At 37.4% G+C, this 25,119-nt stretch overlaps 1 protein-coding gene across 2 annotated transcripts in view; it reads right to left on the bottom strand.

The window, feature by feature from the left end:
• KLHL1 (kelch like family member 1) overlaps nucleotides 1-25,119 on the bottom strand; it is a 360,073-nt gene that overhangs the window by 27,150 nt on the left and 307,804 nt on the right. For both annotated transcript variants that reach the window (XM_045867545.1, XM_045867546.1), the window contains one exon: nucleotides 18,568-18,730. In XM_045867545.1, coding sequence (XP_045723501.1) covers nucleotides 18,568-18,730 — 163 coding nt within the window. The remainder of the gene's footprint in view (nucleotides 1-18,567; nucleotides 18,731-25,119) is intronic.

Genomic DNA, 25,119 nt, shown 5'->3' with positions numbered 1-25,119 from the left:
GGATATGGGTTCAAATGTGTTTAAAGGGGCTGGCATGAGACCCAGGCTGTTTTCCACTTTAAAGCATATCATCTGTAGAGTATGACATTTTGTCAAGAATTGTGAGGAATCTAAATTTTTTTTACTACTTGAAATCTAAGAAATTAGTGCATCATAGTTTTGTAGATGCTGGAAAAAGACATAAGACTCCTAGGTCAGAGAACAATTGCTACAGTTCACAGCAAACTAAGCACCATGAGCTTGAAGTTCACATTGGTTCTTGTTGTCCACCCTCCACCCCAAGGCCCAATAGGGGGATAGAGACTCAAGTAAATATTGCACATGCAGTGGACCTTGGCCTTTCTCACATCTGAGGAACATTAAGTTGAGGAAATGCTAGTTCTTTAAAGAAAACTGCCAACAAAACCACCCAAGTTTTGCTCTGAAGGGAGACGTTATCTTTATTATTCTGGTCAAAGAACAAATCTGTTCTGTGCCCCCAAAGAAAGACACCAACTCTATCTTCCTTGCTGTTTGATTTACAAATATCCTTGCAGGCAGTATGAAAAGTTGGCAGTACTTCTTGCTTGGGAATTGTACATAAATGCTAAAATCCCATTGCAGAATTCTCTGCAAACACCCTTGTCCTGAAGGCCCAAGGTAACCCTAGCTACACAACCACAGTTCAAACAGTAGGACAAAGGAAAAGTGGAAGGAGTACACCCCCTCCCTTTAAGAATCTTTTTTTTTTTTTTTAGATTCCACAAATTAATAAACAAAAGGCAGAATCAAACCTAAAATACAGAGAACAAACTAAGGGTTGCCAGAAGGAAAGGGGGTGGGGGCAAAATTGGTGAAGGGGAATGGGACACACAGGCTTCCAGTTATGGAACAAGTCATGAGAATAAAAGGTACAGCATAGGAAATATAGTCAATGATACTGTAATAGCGTTGTAAGGTGACAGCTATACTTGCGGTGAGCATAAGAAAACATGTAGAGAAATTAAATAATTACCTTCTATGCTGGAAACTAATGTAACATTGTATATCAACTATACTCCAATAATATTAGATAATTCATCTTTTAAAAAGTTGCATATCTCACTTCAGATATACCATTGGCCAAACTTAGTCAATGTCAATAAGTAATTGATAAGGTACTACAATACGTTGTTTTTATTTTAGATGGCCATATGCTTAGTTAACAGTGGGTATTTATATTTCATAGACAAAGGAGTGAATAAGTATTAGGAGACAATTAGAAGTTTCTGACACAGAACTAGATATTTTCTAACCCTGTGTGCCATTGTGCATTCTACCCTAGATACCTTTTTCCTACATAGGCTAGGTACCTCTCATTCATCTCTCAACCAATTCAAGTGTATCTCTACTAGAAAGTCTTTTCTGATCCCATTTTGTCTTTTTTCCTAGAAAATTAACATTGTTTATAATCTGTATTCTAGATAAAGTTATTTAATATTTGTCGTACTTTATCAACAGTGCATACTTTGGGATGGCTGTAACCTAACTCAAGCCCATCTACCCGATGCAGTAGCAAAGACCATCACTGAAACATGGAGTATGCAGCAAGGGAAGGGTTTATTCTAAAGGCAACCAAATGAGAAGACAAGAAGGCAAACCTCAAGTCCGCCCTTCTGAAGAAGTAGAGTAAGGGAAATTTAAAGGCAAATGAAAAAGATCTGGTTAAAAACGGCAGCTGAGAGTTGTACCATTAAGTTTTTGTTTACTAGTTTTAATCCCCACTGTCTTTTGATCATTCCTCATTCTTGAGGGAATTGGGATGATGGCCACATTATATACTTCCTGCTGAAATGGAAGGAAGATTGGGGTTAGAGGAATGGGACATTTAGTTCAAGGTTGAAACTTAACATTCTGTATCACCAAAGTTTTTGTACTTTTGTTAGCACTATATTTTATCTAGGGCCTTAGGGGAGATTTGTTGTAACCAAGTAGCTTGTTGTACTTATTGATTTCTTCAGACCAGTTCTCCTAAATAGTAGTTTCAGGTCCATCAGAGGCTTGCTAGTCCAAGCAGGGTTCTTTTCAATGTTCTCCTTGCTGATTGGGTATAGGGAGCCTGTGAATTCTTCTCATTTGAGTGTGATGAATCCGTGGCTTAATTCCCTGTAATTTCACTGAAGAATGGGCAGTCAATAGTACCTCATTAGGTCCTGTCCAACAAGGTTGGAGCTGGTATTCTGGGTGCTCGCTCCTTCAGGTCTTTAATAACCCCAAGTCTCTAGGATTTGGGAGATATAAGGGCACATCTATGGGTACATCATCTTGCTGTATTGAATGCACTTGATAGTATCCAATTTCCTAATGTAAGCCCCATCAGGGACTCCTAAGTCATGAACGAGTGTAGAAAGAGCCTTCCATATAACATTTCATTGGGGCTTAATCCAAGCCTACTTCTAGGGGCTACTCTTACCCAAGAAGTGTTTCCCAAGTTCAGTCGGTTTCTTGGCATATCTTTGCCAGAAGTTCATTTTTTTTTCCAGTTGGGTAGAGTCTCCAGAAAATGTGTAATTTCCATTGAATGCCCAAGGCATTGGGCACTGCTTGTGTGATTTTTGCCACCAATGCTGCTCCATTGTTGCTCTGAATTGTTAGCATCAATCCAGTCCTAGGAATGATTTTGCTTAAAACTGTTTTGACAACTTTGGGGGCCTTTTCTGAAGGTCATGGAAAGTCTTCAGACCAGGGGTCTACAAATATTAGCAAATATTAAAAACCACCTGTTGTTTATGGCATCATGATAAAATCTACCTGCCAGCCTTCTCCAGGTTTGGTGCCTCTAAGTTGTATACTCTTTTAGAGCTGGTGAGAACCCAGTCTTAGGATTGTTTTTACTGCAGTGTCACATTTTTGAAGACTTCTCTGAGGACTGGGACCCACAATATACTTCTGGATCCACTGAAGAATAGCATCTCATGCATAATGGATGCTTTGGTGAATATGGTTAATCATTTCTTCCAGAAGATGTCCTGGGATAAGGATTCATTATATTTCCAGCCGGTTTTAATGCCAGCTTGGTGTCCAAACCCCATTCCTTAGTTCTTCTGATGTCCTCTGAGGAATACTGGGGTTGTTTTTAGTTACATCTATGTCTGGTACTGAAAATCATTACAGAGAGTTTTGGAGTTTTTGTATGGACTGCCAACTTGGCAACTTGATCTGCCCAGCTATTCCCTTGGGCAGTTGAACAGTATAATTTCTGGTGCCCTCAACAGTAGACAATAGCTGCGTTCAGATCTTCATTGTCTTTGATCCATAAAACTGTTTCATCCATAAACATCTCAGTGTCTGGATTTTCCAATGGTAAATCCATCTAATTGGGATGGCTGGAATAAACTTATTCAGTTATCTGTGGGTCTCTGGTGATCTTTCTGAGCGGCTAGACAGCAATAGGCATGAAGATCATCTAAACACGGACCATGTGGCAATTTTTCTCTGAAGTTTACCTCAAGTTGTTAGCTTCAGTTTCCAGGGCTTCAGGGAAAAAAAAGAGCAGTTTTAGTTCTTGGTGATTTCAAGTCAAGAGAAGGAGAAAAAATTGGAAACATTAGTTTGGAGAGTCTTGTCAGATATTGGAGAAAACCAGAAGAATTCAGGGTCCAGTCCAGTTTTTCAGGCAAACAACAAACAAAGACAGCTAATCAGAGCTAGAATCTAATAGCCACAAAGGCATGTTACCGAAACATAATTTCTCTCTAAAATCACCCTCATTTCCAAAGATAGCCAAATTAAAACTAATTTGTTTGTAAAATAAGTCCAATTTTAACAAACGTGGCTTCATTATTTACATAAGCACAATAACAATAGTGATTGGCCATATAGGTTGTTTTTTCTTTTTTCTTTTTCTTTTTTATTTCTGAACTTATAACAGTCTCTCAAGGCTAAGAAGCCAAGCCAAATACTTGCCATCAGGCTTTGCCTGTAATACCTATAGATTTGGGTGAATTCCTCTCTTCTATAAGTCCCCAAAATATTCTGAGGTTCCTGTATATACCAGGAAGTAACCTTCTTTACTCCCTTAGTAAGGCTGCTAGGAGTCCTGTAAACAAAGAGCCAGGACAATTTTTCCAAGGGGCTTCACTGACTCCATAAAGTCTACCTTAGCTCCTTAAAACTATCTGGTCATATTTGAGTCTATGAAAATCTCCCTCAAATACAACTGTCCAGTCAAGCCTTGGTAAAATAACCAGTATTTCCAATTGTGTCCTGTCACAAGGAGACCAGGTTCTTATTAAACTTATGCAAATAAGTACACTGTCATGAAAAATATAAGAATGCGCACTGAGAATTTTTGAATTCTGGAAGGATCTTAGGGAGAAAAACTTAAAGTTTTCGTATTTGTTTACAAAGAAATATTTTCCAAATTTCTATATGTCATAGATAGCCTTAAGTCTGGAAGAGCAAACACTAGAGAACCAGCAATGTCCTAAACAAGTCTCTCAGAATGTAGCTTTCCCATTAGTTCTAGAAATTCTTGGTTTAGTTTTGTGATCTTAAAGGTAGCAGAGACCTATATTTGTCATTAAGTGGAACTGACAAGGAAATTCTGTGACATACAGCACTTTAATAATTAAAATTGCAAGTGATGATAGTTATACCAGAATGTATCAAAACCTTAGGGATTCTGTATAATTTCTGGAACAGTTATAACATTCAACCATATAATAAAACTTAAGAAGGATTATCATCACTTATCTGACAATGCTTCCCATGTAATTTGACATTCCAAAGAAATAAGCCTAATTAGTCCAAAATACTTCATTTAGAAGTTGAATTTTGGGAAGTTTGTGAACTACCAGGTGGTTTTAAAGCACATGCTTAAATAAGATTACAGATCATCACAAAATTTAATGATTATCTCTTTAGCCAAGGTGGCAATAAGAGATTCCAAAGACAAATGCAGAGGGTTACATAGTTGTTAAAAGAAAAAACTTAGCTCTTTTAATATTGAGAAGATTCAACTTTAAGTAATCAAAGACTTAATAAAGACAAAAACATAGAAACTTATTTTTTTCTAGGCAGATTAAAGAAAAACCTTTGTTTATAGTCTAGACCAATAATCTAAGAAAACTTATTTTAACAGAAAAGCCAAATTCCGATTTTATACTGGTGTACCTCTGATATTAAAACTCCTTTATTTGAATAAGAGAATTTTTTTTTAAAAAGTATGCCATGCCCCCTTTATTCCTCCCTGTCATCTCCCATGTTGGTATATACTTATTGAGACAAGGACATCCAGGGCACTGCATGGATCTGAGTTTTTGCACTAGATGCTGTGATGTCCTGACCAGAATCTCTATAAGGAATGAAGGACTCTCAGCTGTAGGAATGCTGCCAACAGTCCTCAGCTCTCAGAGGCCATCAGGGATCGCCTGGACTGAAGACAGCTGCTTTGCCAAGGGCATGCCCTCTGCCCAGGTGGTTGCATCCTAGGACTGTTATAAAAGTTCAGCCCTTTTGCCTGAACTTAGAATAGTTCTGAAGGGTAATCCAACTTTTGGAGCTCCTTGGAGAATTAGTTAAAGCTTCTGTTGATATTGTATCACTGCTCAACTTCTGCCCAATCTTGCTTTCTTACACTTCCTTCTCTTCCCTGATAAACTACTTTACATACTAATTTCCATAATCTTAGTCAATCTGGACCACATACAAAATTCCTTTCCAAAGATTCCCTTCTCACAAACCTTCTACAGCTCTCCTTTTTACATTCAGATTTTGTCCTTATCTTTAAATAACCAGTCTCATTTCCCTTGCCTGCATGGTTGTTTCCCTTATTATTTCCAGTAGTCGATTACATTTATTAAAATTATTTACATCTCTTTATTCTTAGATTACCCATACAACTTCATGAGGCATTAGACAAAGTCCAAGTTTTTTTTTTTCTTTTCTGATAAATTTTGCAATGGAGATAACATGAACTTACTTGACTTTCAGTAAGCAGAGGCAGAATAAAAATTTCATATGTAATGCTGATAATTCTAAAGACATGTCCATTTTAATTAGGACAACCTTAAATTAAGTTAGCTTTAATACTGAATATCTTTCCAGATCATGTGAGCTTGCAAAACAACAGTTTCAATCTTTGAGTTTTAGAATGCCCAATTTTTGTAAGTGCTTACCTTTAAATTGACTAACTAGAACTCTTTTACAAAATAATTTTAGCAAGCCCATCCGAAGTAGAGAAAATCTCTCACATTTACAACATACATGGAGACACATACAAGTATACTATAAAAACAGATGCAAACAACTTGTTAAAGACCCACTTTCCAAATATCTCCCTTTCCCCACACAAATCTAATTGCAAGCTGGTATTACAATTTATGGATCCATTAGTTGGTCATTTTCCCCTGGAATTTAATAAATATTGTGACCAAGCAGTGTTGCAAAGGAAAAAAAAAAAAAAAAGATTGGCCAATTTTGGAGAAAACAACCCAAAGGGTTGCATGCGAGGATCAAGCTGTCATTCCTCATTCTCCAGTGAGAACAAGGCTGTTTTTTTGTTTTTTTTTTTTAAGATTTTTTTATTTATTTGACAGAGAGAGACACAGCGAGAGAGGGAACACAAGCAGGGGGAGTGGGAGAGGGAGAAGCAGGCTTCCCGCAGAGCAGGGAGCCCGATGTGGGACTCGATCCCAGGACCCTGCGATCATGACCTGAGCCGAAGGCAGATGCTTAACGACTGAGCCGCCCAGGCGCCCCGAGAACAAGGCTGTTTTTTACCATAAGCTGCAGCAATAAACAAACCAAACGAAGCCCAAAGTACCTCTGTGAGCACTGGTTCCTCCCTAAAAGTCAGAACTTCACCTGCTGAACCAAATGGCTTCCTAGACAGCCTTCTCCTAAGCAAGAAAAGAAGGTCAAGAGAACCAAAACTCCGTATGTGGAGGCAACCAAATGGGTGGAAGAATCTAAGCCAAACTAAAACCGGAGGAAGAAGTAAACTCACCTGCGGTTGCACAGGAAATACTCACCAAGAGATGTCTGTCCAAACTGAAACCCAAAAGCATATCCTTGCCACAGTAGGGACGGGGAGCCCCCCTCCCACCCCATGGTCCTTAGGACAGAGTCTAGGCTGCTGCTGAGACTTATGACCAGACTCCTGTTAGTGGTTGGGAACCTACAAACCACAGCAAAGAGCTCCTGCCTGGCTCACCAAATTTGTAACTGAACCCAAGTTCTTCTGCCTGATATGCAGCAAAGACAGTCACCAAAACATGGCATATGCAGCAAAGCGAGGTTTCTATTCTAGAGGCAGCCAAACAAGGAGACAGGAAGGCAGGCCTCAAATCTACTCCTCCGAAGGATGTTAGGGAAATTTAAAGGCAAAAGAAAAAGTCTGGGTAAACACTGCTGCTACTCTTAGTAGTATGCAGCTGAGAGGAGTTCCATTAACCCTTTGGTTACTGGTTTCATGGCTACAGAAAGTGCGTCCAACACCATCGTCTCCATATTTGAAAGGTTTTGCTGACGAAGTCTGTGATAGAAATATAATCTTCACTCACAATAGATTGTTACTCAGAAAGTATGTTCAGACATCCCTTCCCTTGCATAATAAAAATATAAGAATTCCACAACCCTCACTGGATAAAACCTTTGAAGCAACTCTCTGGATCCAGAACTCGGTTTGATTTTTTGTTTCTCAACTTATGGAAATCTCTTTAATCTGATCCCAAGAGAATACCGCTGTCAGAATACTCCAGCATCTACCCTTCAGTGAACTTTTTTTTGAGAGGTTCTTGTTAGGGTATCTGACAGTATGGTAAGCAGAATTTCAATAAGCTTAAGGGGTGCTGGGTGGCTGAGTCTGTTAAGCGCCTGCCTTTGGCTGGGGTCATGATCCCAGGATCCTGGGATGGAGCCCTGCATCTGGCTCCCTGCTCAGTGGGGAGTCTGCTTCTCCCCCTGCTTGTGTTCTCTCTCTCTCTCTCTCTCTCTAACTTGCTCATCTCTCTCTCAAATACATAAATAAAATCTAAAAAAAAAAAAAAAAGAATTTCAGTAAGCTTACAACAGGTTGTATAATTGTTCTTGTTCCTACTCACTATGAAACATGGCAAATGTGTCTGAGAGTTGCTGACATTGTAACATGGCTGGTAAGCAAGGTTGTATGTGGAAATCTGATAGCAAACACCTATCTTTATTTATTAGAACATGCCAGTTTTTTCTAAAGAAACTTCTACTTGTAAATATGCACATTAATTTAGGTCAATTAACCACATTCCAAAACTTGGTCGGATTCAGTAACCTAACTCCTGGCAGAAATGGTCTCTACTACCTTCATCCCTCCATCCCATGTTTCCTTGCAAGCTCCCACTCTACACCTATTACAAGTCTGCATTCCCTTTCTTTGATGTTTCCAATTTTCCTCTAATATAATGTAAGCTCTCTGAGGGCAGGTTTGCTTTATTTTCTTTGCTATATCACCATGGTCAATACATGTTTATAGTTTGGGTGTGTGTATGTGTGTTTATTTTATTTTTTTTTAAGTGAATCAAGTACTGGTTTCCAGTTCTCGAGAAAGGGTGATTCATCTATGAAATCTGTCAAAGAAAAAGCACCTAAGTTCCCCTGAAATAAGATTTTGACAAATGGCAGAGAAAAGCATTAATCATGTGTCTTGGGGACACAAAAGAAGGAAAGATTAATTTTAAATGGGTGAAGTTAAAAAAAAGGTTTATGGAATGGTACAGATTAAACTAGGCTTCAGATGATGGAAAATAATATAAATGGTCTCATTTACCTTTTATTTAGGTAAAAGAAAATGTTAATGCGTTTTTAATACTTCCTGGCATTATTGTTCTCAAGTGTAATAAACTGAATCCTTTTAGTATTGATCTTGCCACATGGAATTTAATGCACATAGAGAACCAGAGTTGTGTTAGGCTGAAGTTGTGTCACTTTGGAGAGATTTCAGATGTATCCAAAGATCAGGTAAAAATCTGAGGAGAGAAACTAAGTGGACAGTGAGCAATGCACAGCTGCAAGTTATTAGGAAAAACACACACACACACAATGGAAAAGGAATGGAAGTAGAGAGATGAGTCTGTGAAAGGATAAAAGTGTGTGGACCATGTCCCCATGCTCCAGTAATCTGAGCCATTCGATATGGGTGGACATAGGGCAGCTGTATATATATTTTTTTTTCCAGAAGAGAAATCACAGACTTCCAGAGCATGTTAGTACTCCCAAGTGAAACTCAGCAAACAAGCAGTTTTTTTTTTCTTATTCATGACTCTAAGATAAAACAATTTTAATACAAATTGCTTATCATACAAAAACTTACACAATTTGGGTTTCCATATTTAAGAAAAAGAATACCAGAGTTTGAATAAAAAAATAGAAATAGGCTCTTTCTTGGAAGACATCTTGCAAATGACAGGTCCTGAGGCTTAACTTACTGTGCTAGATATTGGCACATACTGGAGAAAACAACACACATTGACTCCTCTTATGATTCTTCAAGCTGTATATACTTCAGGTTGCACAGAAATTCCAACTGCCCCATGAGTATTATTAACATGAGGTTTTGAATGCATAAGCAGACTCAGTTTAGCCATGGTGAATCATGAAGCAAACCCCATTATTTCTGTCTGTTTTGCAAGTTCTCAAGGGTCTGTCGCATACATTTATTAAAATTCAGGCCTATTTGTGGAAGTGCTCAGACAGAATCAGTATCTGCTTTTTGAGCTAACTTAGGAAATAAAGAGAAGCAAAACTGAAAGACCTATTAGCTACAGAGTTGGAAAGAATCAAGCAAAGAGCAAAGAAAAAACAGAAAGAATCACTGGTAACAGATAGCTGGGGAGTCTGAGGTTTTATATGGCCAATCACCACACCCCAATGTCTACCCACTGTTTTGTTGGGTTTCTTTGATTTATCAAGTAAGTCTGCTGGCTGTCCTGGCATAAGATGACATATCTACCACTTAGCTTACTCTCTCTTATTGGAAGACTGAACCAAAATGTTTAATGAAATTGATACAATTTTGCCCTTGAATTTATCAGAATACCCTCATTAATATTAAGTCAGGAACCAATTTCTTTTCTTTTTTTTAAGACTTTATTTACATATTTGAGAGAGAGAGAGCATGAGAGGAGGTGTGAGGCAGAGGGAGAGGGAGAAGCAGGCTCCCTGCAGAGGAGGGAGCCCAACGTGGGACTCGATCCCAGGACCCTGAGATCATGATCTGAGCCGAAGGCAGTTGCTTAACTGACTGAGCCACCCAGTTGCCCCAGGAATGAATTTCTTATTTTTCCACAACAAATGGTATCATAAAGAATCTAAACTTAAGAGGGCTGTTCACTGGCTTTTATGTGTCTTAATTGGGAAAATTATTCAAAATAATCTTCAGACAGGCAACAGTCAGGTTATCATGACACGTTAGTGAGATGTGAAAGCAAAACAAGAGGAAAAAATCATGTCAGTAGAGATGAGAAAAAGATAAACAACTGTCAGAGGGTGATGTTGAAACAATTTTCTGCTATGGGTCTGAACGTGAAAGGTCACTTTCTAGTAATTGTGATTCTCTCTGAGTAAAACAGGAAAAGCAACTAGACATTAATAGATAGTCATCAAACCACAGAATTCTGAGGTCATTAAATCACACCCAGGAGGAAAAAAAAAGATACTCAAAAGAGAGCTATACTATTTTGATTTTAAAGGAGAAAGATTGTTTGAAACTTAAATCACTTAAAACATTTTCATAGAATAGGATTGAATTTGGAAAAAAATGTACTCAATTAAAAGGTGACAGTTTCAAGAATAAAAACTAAGATTAAATGCTATCACACTCTGATATTTTTAGGAAGAATGGCATTAGACTAAAACAGGATTTCTTAAGATACTACATAACCTAGCTGACCAAAAAATACAAGGACAATAAAAACGATCCAAATGATGATTGGATGAATGATGAATGGATGAATCCCATAGATAGCCAATTTAAAAGCCAACTTAAAGGGGGCATTAGAAGAAATTGGAAAGATAATTTAGTTATAACAACTTGTGAAAATGTGCTGTAAAACTGTCCATTAAATATTTCATTTGTTAGATTTTTATCCCACCCTCTTCTGATTGAGTTTGGAGATTTGTAACAAAACAGACACGTATTAAGATATTTCAAAGTAAACCATAAGGAAAGTTCACAAAGCCATAATGTAAAAACCTAAAATAAGGGATGCCTGGGTGGCTCAGTTGGTGGAGCGTCTGCCTTTGGCTCAGGTCATGATCCCGGGGTCCTGGGTTCCAGTCCCATATCAGGCTCCTTGCTCAGCGGGTTGCCTGCTTCTTCCTCTGCCCCTCCCCCTGCTCCTGATCTCCTTCTATCTCTCTTTCACTCTCTCTCTCAAATAAATAAATAAAATCTTTAAAAAATCATTTATTAAAAAACATCTAGAATAAGATAAGTAATGCATTAAAACTTTAATAGAGGTGCATGTGTATTACAGAATACATAACAGAATAATGCAGCAAATGAATAAGATAATGAAGGGGTAAAGATATTTGTCATCCCCGTTGAATAAATTTGCTCTGAGATACATATTTTCTAAAGAGATATGAGATACACATTTTCTAAAGAATGCAAGGAATGAATCCATTAGCATCAAATGTAAGTGGTAAGTAAGTCAGTAATAAACAAATGGACTGTTACTTATAAATAAACATCAGGAAAAGCAAAAAGGCAAAAAAGGCCTAGGCTTTCTTGTACAGGAATTATGAACATTAACATCCAAGAGAAATATTCATTTTATTATGATAAGTTTTACTATTTGTGAATAGATATGCCAGCAAAAAAAAAATACTTAATGTTGAATAATGTGAAATTTTGCTATTAATTTCCAAATTAAGTGCTTTTTAAGTAAAAATATCATAATGCTTTGGGATGCCTAGGTGGCTCAGTTGGTTAAGCGACTGCCTTCGGCTCAGGTCATGATCCTAGAGTCCCGGGATCGAGTCCCACATCAGGCTCCCTGCTCGGCAGGGAGTCTGCTTCTCCATCTGATCCTTCCCCCCCTCATGCTCTCTCTCTCTCATTCTGTCTCTCAACTAAATAAATAAAATCTTTAAAATATATATATCATAATGCTTAAAGAAAAATAGTCCTTTTAAAAGAGAAGATAAATATAGGTAGAAAATGATATTAATAATACATATTCTCTATTGAGTAAAATGACAATATTAACACAAATGAAAAAATATTTGCTATGATTGTTATTAAAAGGTGTAACAGAATTTTTATTTATTTATTTATATTTTTCTTTTGGTAACAGAATTTTTAAAAATCTATTGAGAAGAGTGGGGAATGGGATGTATCTAATTCACATAGAAACAATTCTAAGAAATTTCCTTTAGATAATTTTCAAATGAGATGAGATGGAAGGTCGGTGATTGAGATGGTGTAGGCTTGTAAGCCCCTTGCAGGCCCAGATCATTTGAGGACTGCACTGAGGTTAAGGACGGCCAGGCAGGCCTGGGCCAGGAGGAGAAAATGTTCTCTTCCCCTTATCTCATGTTGCAAGTTCTAAATGCCTGGATCAGCAGGAAGTGGCTCTTGCCTAGCTTAAAGTGTATCTTTCTAAACAGAAGTGTTCTTTCTAAAGACAAAGAACATGTTGTCTCCAAAGGAAGGATGGCTAAGAGAATTCTTTATTCTGCAAGCATAAACAGGATGTATTTTGTTCTTATTGAATTTCGTGTATATTTCACTTCACGGATGTTGGCTTGATACTTTAAGTACACATTGTTATGTTTATCTGATCACTGCGAGTATATAGCTACGTGAGAAATAAACGGCAGTATGCAGTTGCAAGTGCTGCCTTTGCTCTGCATCCCCTGTGTCCTGGTGATTTCGTAGACCCTTACCCAGGGACCCCAACGCACTAGACGTTGACAATTGGCGCCCGAACAGGGACCCTGAAGGACGTACAGGAAGGGTGAGTAACTTAATTAAGTACAGGGTGATGGGACAAGAAACTTCTACTCCTTATGTTCGAATGCTGAAGCATTCTCTTGCTATGGTATTACTGTCGCTTCTAATGATATTGAGCTGTGCTTAAAGGTGGTTCGAGAATGGAATCCTTGGTTTCCAGAGGAGGGAACTTTAGATTTAGATAATTGGCGGCGAGTTCGACATAATGTCGAGAAGGCAATGAGACAGGGAGAAAAAATTCCCGTGCGGTTTTGGTCTATTTGGTCGATTATTTTTACAGTGCTTAAAGCGATGGAGGACGACCGCATGGTCGAAGACTTCCATAAGGAGATGGCTCCTTCTATACAAGACCTCCCTCTAGATACGGATGAGAAAAGGGCGGTAGAGAAAGATACCTTTAAGCTTACACCATCCCGTGAGCCTAGCGAGTGTGGTAATGAAGAACCAAAACCGAAAGTAAAGTCGGATCCCGAGGTGGAGCGTGTGTGGAAGGTTTTTCAGCAGGTTATGGCTATGACGGAGGAGTCTAAGAAACCCTCTAGGAAGCCCTCTGCTCCGCCTTTGCTGTCTGTACCAGCTCTTTCTTCTAAAAATCCTTTCCTTTCTGCTGCTTTAGCTGAGCTTGATGCGCTAGAGGATAGCGATGATGAGGGTGGCGCAGGTAATTCTGTCTTTGCTTTTCCTGTTATCAGGCCTCCCCCAATCCAGGGGGTGGCACAAGCACCATATGATGAAGGAATAGGTATAGAAGATATTGGTCGCTTGAAAAAGGCAGTGTCTTTATATGGACCTCAATCACATTATGTTAAGGAGCTAGTTAACGGTCTGGCTCGACATTATAATAATTTTTCTCCTGAGGACTGGAGGGTCCTCTGTCGAGCTCTTTTAAAGGAGCCTGAGTATCTGCAGTGGCAGATGTGGTTTTCTGAACTTTGTATGTATGTACATGTGGTAATAGATACATATTCTCAATTTATATGGGCCACAGCACAAAGTGGCGAAACTGCACAACATGTTATCACCCATCTCTTAGAAACTTTTGCTGTGATGGGTTTACCATCTATTATTAAAACAGATAATGGACCTGCATATAGCAGTAAAGAATTTCAAACTTTCTGTGAACAATATGGTATCATGCATAAAACAGGCATTGAATACAATCCTCAAGGGCAAGCCATTGTAGAACGTGCGCATAGTACTTTAAAGTTGCAAATTAAAAAATTAAAAAGGAGGAAAAAGGATCATATCTTAGCATTCACTCAATCAAATGCACGTTCTATTTTGCAACAAGCTCTGTTCACATTAAATTTCTTGAATCTTCCGCAGGGAGATATCCTGTCCCGAGCAGAAAAGCAGTTCATAGAGGGAGAGGTCGCTCCCCCTCCATTAAATGAACATATATGGCTTAAACCAACCGCAGATGCAGAATGGCAACCGGGGCTATTGCTTTATAGAGGGAAGGGTTATGCTTATGTCTCCACAGAGGATGGACGGACCTGTTCCTGGCTCCCTACGCGATGGATCCGGTCGAGGGCCAATTCGAACAGCACCGTATCCCACCAGACGACGGATGGGGAATCCAGACCAAGATGAACTTCCGTTACAGGCCATGGCACATCTGAATTTGGGAGGACGACGTCGCCGTCGGCAGATATTTGCTACTGCTTTGCCGACTTGGGGGCAAATTAAAAGGCTTAGTGGGGAAGGGCAAAAAATCCTGCAGCGAACGGGGAAGGCTTGTACGCCTGACAAATTATTCTTGGCTATGTGTGCCTTGCTTACTGTATCAGATGCCGCTGCGTTGGCCAATTTACTTCTTAAGCAACTTGAGGGACTAGATCCAAAAGGTATTATTCAGAGTTTGGGGCATACTGCCAGAGGAATGGGATTTGTACTACTGGTTGTTATCTTATGCTTTATGCTGTTGCATTTTTGCTATCTAAAGCCTTCCCAGAATTCTATGGCCATCCTTTGGAGGGCACTTTTATTAAAACAAAAGAAAAAAGAAGGAATTGAGATGGTGTAGGCTTGTAAGCCCCTTGCAGGCCCAGATCATTTGAGGACTGCACTGAGGTTAAGGACGGCCAGGCAGGCCTAGGCCAGCAGGAGAAAATGTTCTCTTCCCCTTACCTCATGTTGCAAGGCCTAAATGCCTGGATCAGCAGGAAGTGGCTCTTGCCTCGCTTAAAGTGTGTCTTTCTAATCAGAAGTGTTCTTTCTAAAGACAAAGAACATGTTGTCTCCAAAGGAAGGATGGCTAAGAGAATTCTTTATTCTGCAAGCATAAACAGGATGTATTTTGTTCTTATTGCATTTCGTGTATATTTCACTTCACAGATGTTGGCTTGATACATTGTTATGTTTATCTGATCTCTGCAAGTATATAGCTACGTGAGAAATAAACGGCAGTATGCAGTTGCAAGTGCTGCCTTTGCTCTGCATCCCCTGTGTCCTGGTGATTTCGTAGACCCTTACCCAGGGACCCCAACGCACTAGACGTTGACAGGTGATAAGCTTCAATTTCCTCTTCTGACAAATCTCCATTTAACTAGGAAGCTATTGAAGGAACACCTCTAACCACTTTTTACATAGCATTCTACCACTATGGGATTGAAGGGATGTATATAATTTTAACTCCTTTCACTCTCCTACACAATGGTTTTCCAAAGCATCAATGATAGGACTCTAGATTTTTCTTAACTGTACCCAAAAAGAATCTAGCAGGAATGTCAATAGATATTATTTGATATTGAAGACAGTACTAATAGAAAGTTAGAAAGTTTGATACACAGAACTATGCTACAGAAATGTAGCTTACAAAAATAAATAAATAAATAAATAAATTGACAGGTAGCCGTTTGCTTTGGCCTTTCCATGATTCTGTTCCACATTTCCTTTCTCATCTAATAGATTTTTGAAACATCAGTGGATATGGACATTAATTAAACTTCAAACAAAATATTTGAGAGTAGGATTTTGAGAAAAATTAAACGTACTGATCATGAGAGAAATTAAGAGACTTAATGATCTATGACAGGACAAATCACAAGGAGTACATAGAAAACAAAACAAAGCATAACAGAGCACAGGTAAGAAGAGTCTTTTCAAAACATAAGAACATCTTACTATTTAAACAAATGATACTGTTTAAAAAAATGTATACTTTACAACTTGTGATTTCTAGGAAAAATAAGTAAATTGTGTTCCAAAAACAATTTAAGAAAATATACACTTGGTGATACAAGAGTTTTTTTTTTAAGATAAGACAGCACACTCAATTGAAGTAAGATGATATGAAGTAGATAGGAAAGAAAGGTATCAGAGAAGGATATCAGGTAAGGAAAATTAAAATGCAAAAAATTTAAGTCTGCATTGGAAATAATAAAAATCCATAAACAAAATGGCAATGATTGAATCTGTGATATAGAAAAAAAAAAGTCCCAGGTTAAGTGGAAAAGAAATAAAATTACTGGGGAGAAAAGGAATTTATGGCTATGGAACACACATAGAATCACAAACATGAATACATACTAAAATATATATCCCAAAACTAAAGGACTAGAATAATGGAAAAGGGAAGAATTTTTTTTAATTCTCAATAGATAAAAACTTTCCTAAGTAAAAGAAATACCTAGTTGAGATTGTTAAAATGAATCTCCCAAGTATTAAGTTAGAAGAAAGGAAAGTAGCAATCAGATTGTATCCTGGTAAGCATTTTCTTGAATTTCTTTGTTTTGTTTTTTTTTTTAAAGCATACATTTTAAAAAGAATACATTTTGAATTTTTTTAAAGATTTTATTTATTTATTAGAGAGAGAGAGAGAACATGAGCAGTGGGGTGGAGCAGAGGCAGAGGGAGAAGCAGGCCCCCCACTGATCAGGGAGCCCAAAGTGGCGCTTGGTCCCAGGACCCTGGGATCATGACCTGAGCCAAAGACAAACGCTTAATGACTGAGCCACACAGGTGACCAACATTTTGAATTTCAAGATGAATGTTCCAGTTATTAAGCTGCCCTCACATTCTCTCACATTCTCTCTTCTATACTGTACTTCTCTCTTCTATACTGTACTCTTTGATGTCGGGCCAGCAATTCTGCAAACCACTTTTCTGATTTGCCACCTGGTTCCATTTTTGGCATTCATGGATACAAGAGAGAATCTGAAAGACTAAGGGCTAGGCCTCCCCTAGGGGGAGGTCTTGCTCCTTGTTTGTTTCATGTTCCTATGAGTATCACCCCATCCTTTCTTTTTGTATCCAGTTGGCAGTTTTTAACACTTACAAAAATCAGCCTTATTGAGACCCCTCAGTTGGCAATGAGACCATCCATTTGGCAGTTTTTCTTTGTCTGAGATGCTGTTCCTACCAATCCTACATCATAAATGTATCAACTAAAGGAAACGACTCCCACCCCTAGTGCTGAGGAACAAAAAGAACAAATTATAATAATTAAGATTTTGAAGTTTGGAGGAGGAATTTATGTAGTTGAAGCCCAGACATGTGTCACTGGGCCACTGTTTAGCTAGAGCTGGTGTCTGTGACATGAAAGAGGGACCCTTAGACTGGGACCCTGAGGCCTTGGGAGAAGGTGCCAGTCTGCTGGTGCTGATGGTTCTGAGGGGTCTCAATAAGGCTGATTTTTATAACTGTTAAAAACTGCCAAATCGATGATGCAATGCCAACTGTAAATTCAAAGGGACTGAGGGGCTAGAGCTTGCCATATTTGAGGCTGAAGCAAAGAGGAAAGAAAAAAGTAGAGTAGGCAGGGGCAAGATCCAGTGGGTCCCTTTAGGTGAAGATAGGCCCTGTATCCTATTTGGAAAGAGAAGGCCTTGAAGAGGAATAACATTTGATTTGTATTTGTAAAAGGATTGTTCTGGCTGCTTTGGCAAATGGACTGTAGGAGAAAGAGAAGTAGGGAAACCAGACTGGAAACATTTGCAGCTTTCCAGGACCAATGTGTCACTAACTTTGTTTAGGGCAGGAGGTTCTCATGGAAGTAAGAAGGAGCATATTTTGTCATCCCCACAGGATACGAGGCAAAGTCTGGAGACTTTCTGGTTGTCACACTGGGATAGAGGTAGAGCTGAGTCTAGTGCATAGAAGCCCAGAACTCCGCTGCACATCCTGCTGTGCACAGGACAGAGCCTCACCGCCAATAAAAGATTATCTGGCCCCAAATTTCAACATTATGGAGATGAAGAATTCCTGATTTAGGGTGATAGAAATGGAAATGGTGGAAAGTGGACACACTAGTATAATGATGCAAAAAATATATACTAGGCACCAAATTTTAGTAGCATTTCAAAAGCTCCTCAGATGATTTTACCAGAAAGTATGCAAGTATGCAGATCTCTAGTGGAAATAATTCTCACGAGATATATTCGATGCTGCTTTAACTGGCAATTAATGTGAAGTTTTAGTTTCTGTTTTATATGGCGAGACAACCAGAAAAATATGCAATCTTGATTCATCAATTATCCATGAAGACTGAATTAAAGAAAAAAATAGCAATCTTAAAATATTTAAAGAGATTTTTATTGAGTCGGCTTACTAAAAGTTATTTTAAAAAGGATACTCAAAAAATGTGTATTCAGATAAAAGAAGAAAAATCTACTCACTTGCCATTCAGTGCTGCTACACCAACTGTACTTCGGGCAATGGACATACTGGCTACAAATGTCCATTGCTGACTCTGGGGATCCCACCTCTCCACTGTATTCAGATAGCTCCAGCCATCATGGCCCCCCACAGCATAAATAGGACCTTCAAGGACTGTTACACCTAAAACAGGGGAGAAATGAAAACTGAATGGATTGATTTCACAGTGAGATTTAAAAAATCAGATTAATAGTAAAAACCGTGATGCAATTCAGGGTAAGCTCTAGCTATCACCCAATAGCAGTAGGGTAGAATCTATTTACTATTAGCAGTATCATTTTCTTAAAGTGCAAAAAATTTAGAACCAAAAATATGATCTAGATGCTTTATAAAAGAAAATGAACTTCCTTATTTATGTCTCTATGAAGAAACAAATTCTAAAAATCAGAGATGATGCATATTGTGCCTCTACTTTTGAAGAACATTTCCACTCTGCAGTTTAAAGTAGTTTATTACTTTAAGCAATGTTACATTAAATCAATGCAATATTATCAATTTGAAATTCAGGGTAGGATTTTCTGTGTTTTGGCTTCTCAGTAACTCCATGATGAAGTTATCTAAAGGTTATGATGCATTTCATATTATAAGCTGAAATCACTAAACATAAGCATTTAAAACAAATTAATAGTGAGTCATCAATGGAAGGAGATTTTATATATATGTGTGTGTATATATATATATACACAGGTGTGTATATACACACACACACTCCTATATATTGCTTTTCCAGTATATTCACTGCTTTATAGATGAATTTTCTTAAATGCTAACAATTGCTAAATATTTAAATATCATGTTAATATTGGCTGAAATGATTTCATTATATATAGAGAAATTCTGACGAATTTTGCTCCCAAGTTCAAAGTCTGCTTGTCAAGGGCTTTGATGAGTCTGTGATTTTACCCTACTTGCTAGCTGATGAGTTAGACTGTCATAAATTTATGTATATTGGTATAAGATATGAGACTCCTGGGTCAGAGGAGAAAGGTAATTCATTACTCATACCAACAGCAAGAGTCAGAGTATCACTTTTTTTTTTTTTTTTGCTTGTTCTTCAAGCCCCGGTTCTAACAGGGTGACCCAAAGAGGATGACCAAGCTTTTAACATTAACATTTCCCTCAGCTTGACCAAAATTTAGACAGGATTCTTCTTGCTTCTAGGGTCCTGACCTCATTTTCCTTAGAGCATTTATTTTAGAAAACATGTAATTGCACATTATTTCTCTGTCCTTTCTAGATGGAAATCTTTTTAAATGCCTCCTACTTGTGTTACAACCCAGGAATTTCTTCTCAAGGACCTGGGAACTATTTCTTCGAAATGTAAGCATTAAGAAAGATATTGAGAGCCTAACTTCAGTTGGCCCCTTGCTTCAAGTTGTAAAACTACCTCTTATCATGAGATAGAAAATTTACCTCACCTTTGGGTAAGGCCAATTAGCAAACACAGATTGCCTATGAGCCACTGCGCCTACCAGAGCTCTTAAAAACCCTCCTGCCTTTGTTTTGAGTGAGGTTGAGTTCAGCCTCAATTCTGGCCTCTTTTCCCTGTTGCAATTGACTAGGGTCAGTTGGAACTTGAACGTGCAGTGAATTGTATTACGAGAAAGGAAATAACTTTTCAACGAGCAATAAACCTACATGCCTATTACTACAGAAGGAGACATCTTCATGCTTTTAAGCATGCCTGCCTTTCACTTTGGAAAGAAGAACTCTTTCTGTCTTAGCCATTCCGTTATATTAATATCCTTTTGGGCAGTTGGTGCCTTGCCTGAAAGTTGTACAAAAATGTGAGAGACCCATGGAGAATTGTCTTTCAACACGAACCTGAAAATAAATGACCCCTTGTTCATTCGTTCGTTCACTCATTCATTCGAATGTCTATTATGTGTCAGGAATTGTTCTTAGTACCACACAGTGCCAAGAACACAGAGGCAAACAAGGCAAACAAAGTCCCTGCCCTCACTGAGTACATATATATCAATTAACAAATATTTAACTAAAATGGAATAAGTACATTATTCACAGTAAGTCCTTCACACATATTATAGAATTATAATTTAATAAAGGATAAAGTAGTGCTTGCTTCAGCAGCACATATACTAAAAATAGGATAAAGTAACTAATTAGAATATCAAATTGCTCTCACACATATATTCAACTTAGGGATGTTATTTTACATACACCAGTAAATAGATATCCATATGGAGGACAGGGTTCTGACTCAGTGATTGCCAAAATCAAAGGGCATAAACTTTGGATGTTGATCTTTCTTTAGGCAGCTCAAAGTAAGAGATAGAAATCAGAAAGGATGAATAAGTCTTAAATATTTTCGGGGCAATTCTCAAAGGATATGGATATATCTTATGGGCTTTTTATAGAAATATGTACAATCATTCACATCTCAATAATAATTAATTATATCAAGATCAATTTTAAACATCAGTGAAGTTTTTAAAGATATATCCATCAGAAAGGGCCAGATCATGCATGAATCTAATGAATTTGGATTTTATTCTAAGAGCAAAGGGAAATCACTGAAGTGTTCATCAGTGAGGGATATGGTCACCATGATATTTATTTTGGTTGTGTTGTAGCAAACGGATTGGAGTCAGTTTAGGTGGCAGTAGAGAGATGATTAGGAGGGAATTGAAGTTATCCAAAAAGGAGAAGATGAGAGCTTGCACTAGTAGGTTAAAGAGTAAATACAGAAAAGTAGAAATATTTGAGATTTATTCTGACTCTGGAGATTTGTTCTTAGAACATGCTAATGGATTGGATCTTGGTATGTGAATAAAAAAGACAATTCACGGATAGATGAATTGATTGAAAATTTTGAGAACTATATTTTGAAGATATCATTTTTGAGGAGACTATCAGACATCTAAGTGGAGCATTTAAAAAGGCTGTTTAATATGTATGTCAAAAGATCAAGTCAATGTTGGAGCTACATGTCTAAATTTTGGACATACATGTCTAAATTTTGGCATTTAAAGGCATAGAATCAAATAAGGTCAATTAAGAAAGTAGTATTAAGAGAGAAGGTAACAGAGACCAGAATCTAGCCCTGAATGGCTTCAATATCAATTACAAGAAAAGAGAACAAAAGAGACAGAGAAAAAATGGCCAGATAAGTAGAAGGAAAACCAGAAATTTTGGTATCTGAAAACTAAGAGTGGAGAGTGTTTCTAAGGGGATGGGGTAAAGTTTTCGTATTTCTGACCAAGTACAAACTTCTGTTGGATTTGGAAAGAGGGAGGTTATTGTTCACTTTCAAAATAGGTTCTGGAGTATTACATTACAAGTTGTAATACAATCTGATAACTACTTTATCAAATATATATCCTACAAAAATCATTGATCTGTGACTTGTTTTTTTAACTGTTTGAAATTATTTGACTTTATGAACATGTTTCAGTCCTAGAGCATATATAAAATGCCACAGATTTATGAACCTGGATGCCTTACAATGTGATTTGCATATTTTTTGCAGCTGTGATGATAAGTGGACCAGAATAATTTCAAAATTAGAATGATACATTCAATTTCTTCCTTATGTTTACCAAAAATATCTTACAGATGCAGTAAAGCAAGGTTAACAGTCTAAAAATATTTTTCTGTGCTTTGTTCAGTAACAATATTGAACCTCCACTAAAAAAATAATAATTTAATTGAAATATTTTTGTATGTCTCAAGGTTAGTAATTGCATGACTACTTCTGATAATGAATTTCAAAATGTCTTCTTGATGCTTTATGTTACCAAATTGTACTTCTTCAAAACGCATAATTACTTACATATTTTACACTATGGATCTTGCACATTTTATTCCCCTTAAGACTTCTGCTGTAAAATATTTATTACAATTTTCCCATATAGAGGCGCCTAGGTGGCTCAGTCGGTTAAGCATCCAACTCTTGATTTCGTCTCAGGTCACGATCTCAGGGTCCGGAGATCAAGCCTGGCATCGGGCTGTGCTCAGGGCAGAGTCTCCTTGTCCCTCTCCCTCTGCCCCTCCCCCCATTCACACTCACTCTCTAAAAATAAATAAATGAATATTTTAAAAAATAAAATAAAAGCAAAATTTAATTTTACTCACACAATTTACCTCAAAATATTTATTTTACCCTTTCTGTATCAATACAACCAGACACTTAATTTGTTCTCCTGAAAAAGAAATTATTACTCTTCTCTACACTTGTTAATATCATCCAATTAATATATTGCTAAATTTATTCTAAGCTCTAAACTTTCCAAATTAAGAACATCATATATTTTTTTTTTAGTTTATTTGACAGAGAGAGACACAGCGAGAGAGGGAACACAAGCAGGGGGAGCGGGAGAGGAAGAAGCAGGCCTCCCGCGGAGCGGGGAGCCGGGTGCAGGGCTCCATCCCAGGACCCCAGGATCATGACCCGAGCAGAAGGCAGACGCCCAACTACTGAGCCACTCAGGTGCCCCCAGAACATCATATTTTAATTAAAAATTATGGCAACATAAAGCCAGTTCTTAATATTGCTTTATTGTTTGCATTTTGCCATTAATTACATAATTTGAAAAGCATTAGCTTGTAAAATATGAGGTTTCCTTTTGTCTGTATAGAGTATTTTTAAATGAATAATAATACATTTAAATTTCTTTTGACTTAATCATTATGTCAAATAAATTACTATAATATTACTAATTATTATCTTATAGAAGTCTCAAAATATATTTAAATTACCAGTGCCTTCAATATGTATATTGTCTTCTAGACATGAATTTATTTTTAAACTTTTTTTCTAAACTGTTTTTAAAAATCACCATCAAGGATATAGTAGCACCTAGTAAATACTTATAACTAATGATCAGGCTAATTTAATTCCAGTATTACCAAATAGTTTTACTTCAGAAGCCATGAAACCCTAAATAATAGTTCATTTAAGGATTTTTGTTCTGTGCAAAGACTTGAAAGAAAAATAACATACCTAATTGGGAATGGAGAAACAGATAAGTAAAATTATATACATTTTATATACATTACACATTTTTCCCCAGTGATATTAAATACATGTGTGATACATATATTTATGTATGTATCACACATATACACACATATTACATATGTGTGTATATGTGTGATATACGTATGTGTATAGATATGTAGTCTTTGTGAGAATTTACCCAATATTATATACGCATATAGTATAAAATATATACAAATGCTTTCTATATAATTATGATATAAAATACTAATAGATTAATACATATATAATTTTTAAATGTTGATCATAGGCAGAACAAAATGGACTATGTTGCATAGGGATATTTTTCATTCAATCTTATGAAATCATGTAGGCTTAAGATATATTTTTATTTCGCTTGATCTGCAAAAGTACTGGCGTATTGTATTCTATTCTTTCCTTAATGAGACTGTGATTGTCAGTCTTGGCTGCCCATTGAAATCACCTGGGAACCTTTGAAAAAAATACTAATTTCTGAATTAGAGAGATTCTTGTCTGATTGGGCTGAGATGATGCCTAACCACAGAGACATTTCAAGTTCTCTAGGGTGAGAACTTTTAACTGAATCCTTAACTGAATCCTCAGTCAAGATTGAAAATGACTGCCACAGTATAAAATGACATTAGTACTAGAATCATTGGGCAGAAGGTCTCCAACCAATAATCTGCCTACTTTACAAGTTGCTAACATCTTTCATTCATGTTGTGTGGTGTGTAGGGGGGGCAGGTAATACAGAATCAAAGTTGTCATTGAAGTTTAGTAGTCAGCCAACATCCAATTTTACTACTATACAGTTTTCATTTCTTGGATTCATTCATCATCCATCCATTTTTCCAACAATTCCAACACACACAATACACAATTACATAGCTTCTACCCGTTCACTTCCTCACAGAGTGCACACTGGGGTGGGAGCGGAGAGGTGTAAATCAATGAAGTCTACAAATAGGGCTACTTTAGTACCTGTCCATAGGATGAAAGGAATGCTTCTTCTCCAAAGTGAAAAAGTGATGACTGAGCTAAAACCTGGGGAAATGTTAGGATTCACTTTGGGGTTAAGGAATTCTAGGCAGAAGGAACATTGGTATGAAGGTGTTAGTGGTAGGAAGAAGCAGAGTATGTCTGAGGAGCTGCACGAGGGCCTGTGTAGCAAGAAAACTGGAGAGTTAAGGGACAGGCCGTGTGGCGTACAGTAAGTCTGAGGAGTTCAAGTACCACACAGTGTGGGGCTTTATGTACCAATAAGAATTCTTCTTCTTTTTTTTTAATCCTAAGAGCCATGTGAAACTACTGAAATTTTTTAAGCAGAGGCATGATGCAACTATATTTATTTTTCAAAAAATTCCCTGTGAGATATGGTGTGGAGAAATGAGCATGGATGGGTCCATGCCAAGAGCCTATGTGACAGATGATAGTGTCTTATACTGATGTGGTAGCTGTTAATACAAGAAAAAATGGAAGACTCAGGAAATATTTTTGAATGAAGATGTATTGATTGGATCCCTTTCCTAAC

This window comes from Mirounga angustirostris, unplaced genomic scaffold (genome assembly GCF_029215605.1).
Source record: "Mirounga angustirostris isolate CCGP_5_RB_7025 unplaced genomic scaffold, mMirAng1.0.hap1 SCAF_3, whole genome shotgun sequence".
NCBI lineage: Eukaryota > Metazoa > Chordata > Mammalia > Carnivora > Phocidae > Mirounga > Mirounga angustirostris.
This window is presented reverse-complemented; position numbering and strand designations above follow the sequence as displayed.